General features: G+C 43.2%; 2 protein-coding genes across 2 annotated transcripts; both read right to left on the reverse strand.

The window, feature by feature from the left end:
• Positions 1-5981: 5981 nt before the first annotated feature.
• Positions 5982-6686, reverse strand: LOC145813826 (uncharacterized). The gene has a single exon (XM_082909939.1). It carries the CDS (start codon positions 6684-6686, stop codon positions 5982-5984), a length of 705 nt encoding a protein of 234 aa, XP_082766065.1.
• Positions 6687-6898: 212 nt separating this feature from the next.
• LOC145813827 (uncharacterized) lies at positions 6899-7216 on the reverse strand. The gene has a single exon (XM_082909940.1). It carries the CDS (start codon positions 7214-7216, stop codon positions 6899-6901), a length of 318 nt encoding a protein of 105 aa, XP_082766066.1.
• Positions 7217-9584: the final 2368 nt, after the last annotated feature.

Here is a 9584-nt window from a genome sequence, read left to right on the forward strand (position 1 = left end):
ACCTTCCTCTTGTCTTTCTATTCTTGCTTATATCCTTTGGTAATCATTTCACTGTCCCTTGTGACATGCCCCCTTTCGCCGAAAGCCTGTGTCGTAGCTTACCTTGTTCAGGGTGAGGGCGCCCTGTTCCGACGGGGAGGTGTTGTCGTAATAAATGCTGTGATGGGCTGCATTAATGGTGATGTGTTGTGGTAATAACTCTGCAGATCTTTGTCTGCTGATGTGTCCTGTGTTCCACCTGCCATGTGCCCGAATGCCATTGGCCCCCCATGTCTAGATGGCCTCCAGCTGTCCTGGGCTTTGCCAACCGGGTTATGCTATTGGTCCCAAGCGATGGGTTTGGGGTGGTTTGCTGTGGGCCGTATGCCTTGTGGGCCTATCCATGTCATGGCCGATTTAAATATTTGGCTTTAGGACCTCTCTGGACAAAGCTGAATCATCTTTGTCCTGATTTTCCTTCAAATAAATTTGCCTTTCCTTAGTATATAATTATTCGGCCCCCACAATTGCCCCCTAAACATCCAACTAACGCCAATTAGTCGACATGTTTGGTTTTAGACCTGGAAAGTCAAAAATACAGCGCTTGTACTCCTTCCAATATTTAAGCGTCAGAACGTCCACGCTTTTAGAAATCATTATAATTTTCCGCCTTTTCGTATGCGTCGTTCATGTAATGCGATTTGAAACCGTGTTGTCCCTTTCGAATGTATTTTTTGAATGAACAAGGCTTCTTGGTTGCCTCTCACCATCTCTCTTTCATTTCACGACCTCTACAACTTCTATCCGTTCCCCATTGTCCTCTCTGCTCCTTGTAAGTTCTTCTCTTCTTCATTCTAACTCCCATTTCCTTGTTTGTTTTTAGTTTAGAGTACTTTCTATTTTGGCTTGGATGGCGAAACATTTGAAAGCCCTTCTTTCTGCGGATCGTGTTTCATGTCATTTTTCTATTCCTAACGACATCCATCTGTCACTCGTGGCATAAAGCGTAGTTGACACGGAGAGGACTGATGCGAGTACGATCATCTTTTCTCTCCTGTCAATCGCTGAGGGCGGAGTCCGTTTCCCCCTTCACCCGTTTTTTAGGGCCATTCTTTGCTATTGGGGTCTACTCCCTTCTCAACCTAACATAAACTTTTACCGAATCATAATGGGAATAGTAGAATTAAACCTCTGACTTAGGCTTAATCTTGGAATTCTTGCTATTCGGCATTGTTATGCCACGACCAAATCCTCTGGTCGGTAGGGATGCTACTTTCTTAGGACTAAAGACACCAACCACCATTTGGTAACTATGCTTGCCAGCTCTGGCAAGCGTGTTGATAATGTCATGGTCGTTGTCCAAGACAACTGGGAATTCGGCGAGGGTAAAGATCGTCTAAATCCTATGCCTAGACGAAAAGCCGAACTAGGTGGTTGTGTAGTCCCATTTTTCCACGCATTTCTCATACGTTCATTCGGCTTAAATCCCATGTACTAATCGTTTCAGTTTGTGCATGTACGATTTAAAGAAAGTACTTGCTTCGACCGACGATGTTGTACTTCAACAAGTCAAAACCGCGTTAGAATTTATTGGCCGTCCCAACCTTTAAAAACAAGGGAGGGCCGCCCATATACTGTTGCGATACGAACCTACATACGCCATTTTTTTGGCTGCAGATCACATTCCGATTCTGAAGGGCGAACAACAGCTCACGGCACTTATTTTCCCGAACTATAAGAACCTTAGGGAAATTGGTGTTGGAAATTCAGATTTGGAGCAAGATGAAGTCCGTGATCGGGTTGCCGAACCAAACGAGGCCGATTTGAAGGACGTCGACGCGGCTCTCAACTTGGCTTTTGAGGAGGTCGGCATTAACTCTCCGTGCACTTCAGGCTGGGTTGACATATCGTTGGAAGATGATATTTTCACCAATTTAGGAGATCTTCCTGGCACGGATCCTCAAAACATGGCCGAGGAGTCCCTTGCACAAATGGCCAGAAGAAAAAATGCCGAGAAGATGGCAGCTCGAAGGAAGGTCGAGGCCGCCAGGTCTGAGCCCCCACCACCTGTTCAGACTGATTCTCTTCCTCCGACTCCGGTTGAGGCTGAAACTTCTCCAACTCATGTTGAAGAAACAGAGCAAGTCATTGTGGATGAGTCAGCCATTGAGCAATCGAACAATCGATTGGCCGAACAGAGGGGAGAAAAATGCCCCGCCGAGGTTAGAGCCGATTCCTCTAAAGACTTAGTCGATGAACGGCCATGCATAGAAGAATCGCAGGATATAACGGCACCGTTTATTTATCCAACCTAAAATAAAGAACACGCCGATTTTGGCTGATGCGTCGGCTTTAAAGGACCCCACTGTGGCCCTAAGTATGGCCTTGTTGATATCCTTGCCGGTAGATAAGGCTACGTTCCGTGCAAAGCCAAACGTGGTGTTGATAGCGCTAGCTGCTCAGTCGACCGTATCGGTATGTACTTCATGTATTGTTTTGTTAAATAATGTCGATTACCCATTGTTCAGCTTAAATAATGCCGATTAACTTACGGGTGCTTTGCTTCAGGCGGCAAGCCGGATCGCAGAGATCAGTCGCCGTCATTATGATGTCGTTGAGCAAATCGGCTTACTTCAAGCCGAAATTGAAACCGAAAAGGGCAAGGCTAAAGAGGCATTGGCCGAACTGGCGGTGGCATCTCTCAGGGCTAACTCTAAAGCCAAGAAGGCGGAAGAAGAGCGAGCAAGGGCCAATGTCGAGGAAGAAAAGACTAAACGCTCAGATCTTCTCAGGATAGTCATCGAGGATAGAGCAAACATTAGTGAAAAAACACTAAAGTTAGCCAAGGAAGCGATTGTGAAGCTGGAGGCCGATTTGGAAGAATCGAAGAAGGTGAAAGAGATTGCCGACTCCAAGGTTTCCAAAGCGTTCAATGCCGGCGAGAACGCTGCCTTGGAGAAATATGTGGAGGAAGTACCTAAATTTGAGAATTGGGGATTCAAACACGGCTGGCTCAAAGCTCTGGCGGCCGCTAATATGGTATTAGAGCAGCCAATTTCATTTGAGCAGCTAAAGGTTGAGCCGCTGGAGTCTGACCTTGAGGAATAAGTAGTTTTGTGTAATTTTGCTTTTTGATTAGTATTTGCTTATATGTAATTTTTTTTGTAGATTTTTGTAAGGCAGTTTTCATGCGTAAAATGATGACTGATTGTACTTAATTTATTAATGAAAATCGTCTTTTTGTCTATTTTCTGTGTGCTAATTTGAGAGTGCAACGCCAGTAGGCGATAACTAATTTGAGTTAATCAAAATAAAACGCAGCTCAATTCGGCTATAAAATTGTATGTCGAGCTCAATAGTTTGCTAGTTTGGACAAGTTAATGCCGAATAACCTATCTCGCAGTGTGACCTCTATATAAAACGTATTATCATTGGGCATACCGTTCCAACGCCGAATAACATGTGTCTTTTACAGGTTGTAACTTGTGAATAAAATATTCGGCTCAAAGCTAAACATCTGGCCAAATGAGGTAATGTATTATCATTCGGCCATATCGTCAGATGCCGATTATCATGACGCCCTTGCCTCATTTGGGCATACCGTTACAACGCCGAATAACATGTGTCCCTTACAGGTTACAACTTGTGAATAAAATATTCGGCTCAAAGCTGAACGTTGGCCAAATGAGGTAATGTATTATCATTCGGCTATATCGTCAGATGCCGATTATCGTGACGCCCTTGCCTCATTTGGGCATACCGTTACAACGCCGAATGCCATGTGTGCCTTATAGGTTGCAACTTGTGAATAAAATATTCGGCTCAAACCTAAACGTCTGGCCAAATGAGGTAATGCATTATCATTCGGCTATATCATCAGATGCCGATTATAATGACGCCTTTGCCCCATTTGGGTATATCATTCCAACGTCGAATAACATGTCTCAATTTGGACATATTTCAAACCCTGCTACAGACGCAGGGTTATCTGTTGGGCACATTGGAAATACTGCACCCGTAATTAATGAACGAGGTATTTAGTATTTAAGAAGCTGCGGGCGTCGTGGAATGAATCTGGCACAGACGACGATAATCGATAATTGTAGGAAGAATAGAAACGTGAGTTGGACCATAGATGTCGCAGAGGCTGTTCTTCAATAGTAAAGGAGAAGTAAGAAGTTTGGCTGAACTGCACGCTGAAATACATTGCGCTGTTGGAAGCGAAACTCAAAGAATAGGAGATATAGCAGCGGAGAGGAGAGAGGGACGTTGGTTGCCCAGACGTTGGAGTAGGTCCCCCAGAAGAGGTAACGCAGTGAAGTCTCCCAAGGATGGGGTGCAACAACAGGAGAGGATCAAGAAGTCATATCGGTGGTCAGAGTGTTGTGCAAAGTGAGCCGAGCAGAGCACTTCGCCCGTTGAGCTTTTCAATTTTCGTTGGGAATAGACCAATGACTGAAGTGCATTCGATCATCTGCAATCCAAATGTGGCAGTTGAGTTTGCTCAACAGATTTTTCTACCCAAGGTCCAACAATCAATGGTCGATCGCCCTGACTACGAAGTTTTTCGGGAGGGCGTCCATTGAGCGGTGAGAGGTCTATACACCTCTTATGAAATTAGCATGCATCTTCGTGCCACGCGAAAGGAGATAGAGCAGAAAGACAGCCGCATTCGAAGCTTGGAACACCGTGCATAGAAAGTCGAGAACAAATTAAAAAAGGCAAAAACTTCTGAAACGCAGTCGGCAAGTCAAGTTAACCCGATCGTGGCGGAAGGGGAAAACCAGCAACTTTTAGATCATGCCATTGCTGACTGAGATACGGCGAGCATGTTCGCAAAAGAAGCGATAAGAATGAAGGCCTACAATGAAGGCTTTTTTGACGGCCGGAAAATGGTATCGATAAGACGAAAGAAAAGTTAGCTGAGGATGTCTGTCGGCATGAAAATCGTGGATTTAAGCATGGATGGACTAAGGCACTGCAGGCCACGGGTATCAACTCGGCGTCACCTCTATATCAAAATTACAAATTTCCCTTCGAAGCTTATGATGCCGAGAAGACCGATGAAGAAGAGGATGTTGAATAAATTTATATGTCGATATGCATTGTACCCTTTAAGTTTGTCGAAAGTCATGTATTTAGGCTTTATTTAATAAAGTAAACATTTTCTATATTGTTTCAATTAATGTTTATTTTTGCTTGTCGTAATCGTACAATGATCCAAACCATTATATTGCCAAATTTGGTCCTTCCGAATTCAGAGGATTATTCGGCCATTCGTGTATATAAACAAAAGGTGCTCCGAATTCGGAAGATTATTTGGCCTGAACGTGACATCCACGGGACTGAGTTAGCCAATCGTGACATCCACGAAAGGCGCTCCGAATTCGGAGGCTTATTCAGTCCTAACATGGCAACCACGGATGGGGCTCCAAATTTGGAGTCTTTTAGCGTTGGCCAATCATGACATCCACGAAGGGCGCTCCGAATTCAGAGACTTATTCGGCCCAAACGTGGCAACCACGGATGGGGCTCCGAATTTTGAGTCTTTTAGCATTGGCCAATCGTGACATCCACGAAGGGCGCTCCGAATTCGAAGGCTTATTCGGCCCAAAGGTGGCAACCAATGATGGGGCTCCGGATTTTGAGTCTTTTAGCATTGGCCAATCGTGACATCTACGAAGGGCGCTCCGAATTCAAAGGCTTATTCGGCCCAAAGGTGGCAACCAATGATGGGGCTCCGGATTTTGAGTCTTTTAGCATTGGCCAATCGTGACATCTACGAAGGGCGCTCCGAATTCAAAGGCTTATTCGGCCCAAAGGTGGCAACCAATGATGGGGCTCCGGATTTAGAGTCTTTTATTCGTTATCAAACCATTATTAACAAGACTGGGATAAAAAAGGGAATTGCATTGGGGAATTCAAAAGAAATACATACATATCAACAAAAGTTCATACATCAACGAAAATTCGAAGCAAGCTAGCATGCCGTACAGGTTGGCTTAATGATAAAATTTGCACAACTGTGTGGAATTCCAAGGGCGCGGCAAACTTCTCCCAACCATGTCTTTGAGCCGATATGCCCCTGTTCCGCAGATTAAATCAACCTGATAAGGGTCGTCCCAGTTGGGGCCTAATTTTTCGTCTGCCGGATTCTTGGTAGCAGGTAATACCTTCTTGAGGACCAGTTCTCCAGGTATATAACGACGCAACTCTACGTGCTGATTGAATGATTTAGCGAGTTGTTGCTGATACCGCACCATGCATGCTAAGGCACGATCTCGGCATTCTTCGATCAGAGTCAAGGCGAAGGCTAACATCATGTCATTACGGCCCATGTCAAAAACCTTGGATTTCAGCGTGGGTAGGCCGATTTCTAGGAGGAGAATTGCCTGGGTTCCAAAGCACAAAGCAAACAGCGTTTCCCCAGTGGATTGCCTTGGAGTAGTGCGATGAGCCCACAACACACTGGACAACTCTTCGACCCATTTACCTTTAGCTTTTTCCAATCTTTTCTTGATGCCATCTAGGATGATTTTATTGGAGGAATCAGCTTGACCATTGCTTTGTGGATAGGCTAGCGAGGAAAAGTATGGCCTAATACCATACGTGTTGCATAATTCTCGATAGACGCCACAATCAAATTGGGTGTCGTTGTCTAAGACAAGTGCCTTGGTATGCCGAATCGTGTTATGATGTTTTTTCATACAAAACGTTTAACATTGAGATCTCGAACACGTGTTAACGCCTCTGCTTCGATCCATTTTGTAAAATAATCTGTGACGACAATCAGGAATCGCTTGTTCCCTGGAGCCTGCGGTAATGGTCCGACGATATCAAGTCCCCATTGAGCAAACGACCAAGGACTAGTGATAGAGCTTAACACCTTCGCAGGCATATGAGTTAAAGGGGAAAACTTCTAGCATTGTTCGCATTTCTTGACATAGCTCTCGGCATCTGTTCGCATGGTTGGCCAATAATACCCTTGTGTTATAGCTCGATGGGCCAATGAGCATCCTCCAGAATGGGCGCCACAGCTATCTTCGTGTATTTCAGCCAAGAGTTCCTCAACTTTGTCTGGATGAACGCATTCCAAGTACGGTCCGGAAAAGGATTTTTTGTATAGCTTTCCATGAGGATCCAAATAGTATCGCAGGGCTTCATTTCGCAGTTTGTAGGCTTCTTTCTTATCCGTTGGGAGTTGCTCTGAGGAAAGGAATGCAGCAATGGGGTCCATCCAACTTGGACCTGATTCAATGATGTTAATCTGAACTGGTTCAGAAGAGGCAATGCTCGGCTCAGGGACAAATCCTACTTCGATTGTCCTTTTGATTTCTGAATCGATGGCAGAGCTAGGCAAACCAAGGCATCCGCATGCGTGTTCTAATACCAGATTATTTGATTCAATTCATGGTGGTTGAATTTCACGAGCAAGCACTACAATAAAACTAACTATTTACAGCATCATGTTTACGACATGCATTAAATGCATGTCGTAGTTAGTACATTCTACGGCATTTTTTTTTTTTTGCAAGCCATTTAATATTTTGTCAATAACAGCATGCATACCATGTAAGTCGTTAATTTATATATTTATAGCATGCAAAAGTATGTCATAAAAAATATATATTTTCACGACTTACAAAAATATGTCCTAAAATATTTGCACTTAAGACGACATACATTTCATGTTGTAAAATATTATTACTTTACACGACATACATTAACATGTCGTGAAAACTTCTGCAAAAAAAAAAAAAAAAAAAAAAATTAATCTGAATTTTTTTTATGGCATGCAAAAGCATGCCGTAAAAAATGTATATTTTCACGGCATACAAAAATATGTCATAAAATATTTGTACTTAAAACGACATGCATTTCATGCGGTAAAATATTATAACTTTACATGACATGCATTAGCATGTCGTGAAAACTTCTATTAAAAAAAAATTCAATCCTTTTTTTTTTTTTTTTTTGGATTTAAAAAAGCTAACAATTTCCAACCAAGCTTCTCACCTTAAATTTTCTTAATTGAGGACAACATAAAAAATAATTTATACATTATTTTATAATTTAGTGTCTCTTTTAAGGGATAATTACACTAAGTGAGATTTTAGGGAAAAAAATTACATATTGTGTGGGTGATTTTTCGACCACACTGCCCGCTTAGTAACCAAGTGGAGAGCACTGGCAGAATAGATGGCACCTGACTGACCTGCAACAGAAATATAAGAATCCCGCGGTGGTTTCGACCACCCGGGGGCACTCCGACGATCAAGTCAGTATATCTCTCAAAGATAAATCAAGTACTAAACTCACAAGCTTGAGTATAAAAAGCATACCTTAGACCCATGGGGGTGCCTCTCTTTTATAGCCAATACAATCCTAGTCCCAATAGCAGCCTGGCCCTAATGGACTTAGGATTACTGCTAATCTGGGACTCCCAGCGGGATAAGGATATACTCTCTAAGAGTCTTATCTTTACCCAAACTGAAGTCTTCTCCCAATCTTGGACTCTTGTCCATATCATAGTTGAGTTCCCTCTTCATTCTAGGACTCTTGTCCCTTATCCACTTATCTCGGATTCTGATATCTTCGGAGGCAACCTCGGCCTAGCCGAGATGACCTCGGCACAACGACCAAGACACGTGGCACCTCGGCTGATACGTCGGCGTCACCTTGCCACGTGTTGGTACTCAGAAAATATATCCCCACAACTGCCCCCTAGGTTCTATTACCTCGGCATTCTGAGGTGATGGAACCTACACTGTTCGTTTATCTGTGCCCCTCTGTCCGAGATCAAACTCGCCGACCTCAAAGTTCCCTGGACTTTACTATCCACTTCTGTTAAGTATCAAGCTTCATGCTTTCCAAGCTGCTCGAGATCACACCTCCTAACCGTGGTTCCAGTTCCATTAATTCGTAAACTCCAAGAGCTTTGCAACTGCTCCACTCACACTCTCTGGTGAGTTCCCGATTTCCAGTCATCTATTTGACTCCGGTGATTTTCATATCGGCGTTCATTTGGTAAGTTCATAAATTCTTACTTTTTTATTAAGCTCAATATTTCATAACTCTTCTGATTTACTTTGAATCTATTTATTTACCATCTGTGGCCTTCTGTTCTCGTCTGTCTTCAAGTTTTTGATTTATTGCTAAAATGCCTGGAACTGTTCTTGTCATATCCGCTTTCTGTTGCTAACATCGTGTCTGGTTCATTACTTTCTCGTTCTTCACGTACTTACTTAGTGCCTGTGTACTTGGATTTATTCTTTGAACTTTGTCATCTTCTTGACTTCTATTTTTTCATTCAATCCTCTGGCTTTTTCTCTTTCTAGCTCTTTTGCTTAAATTCGTCATTGTTCCAAGCTTTCAAGCTTCTGCAACTGTCTTCGTTCCTCTCCTCCGGTGAAGCTTACGTCATTCTGTCATTGTCGTCAGACTTCGGCAATTCTCATTCCAGCTTCCCTCTTTCTGGTAAGCCACTGTTCCTCCTGGTTTTATTTCTTGTTGCTTTCCAAGAAGCTCTGCTTCATTGTTAATCACCATTGTTGTTTTACCCGTTGTTTCCAAATCATCTTCTTGAATACACACTGTTCACACAT

This window comes from Camellia sinensis, chromosome 15, assembly GCF_055761805.1.
Source record: "Camellia sinensis isolate YWXY chromosome 15, ASM5576180v1, whole genome shotgun sequence".
In the NCBI taxonomy this organism is placed as follows: domain Eukaryota; kingdom Viridiplantae; phylum Streptophyta; class Magnoliopsida; order Ericales; family Theaceae; genus Camellia; species Camellia sinensis.

Coding starts and splice junctions, on each gene's coding strand:
- LOC145813826 (XM_082909939.1), bottom strand. CDS start 6,686: ATGAAAAAACATCATAACACGATTCGGCATACCAAGGCACTTGTCTTA.
- LOC145813827 (XM_082909940.1), bottom strand. CDS start 7,216: ATGGACCCCATTGCTGCATTCCTTTCCTCAGAGCAACTCCCAACGGAT.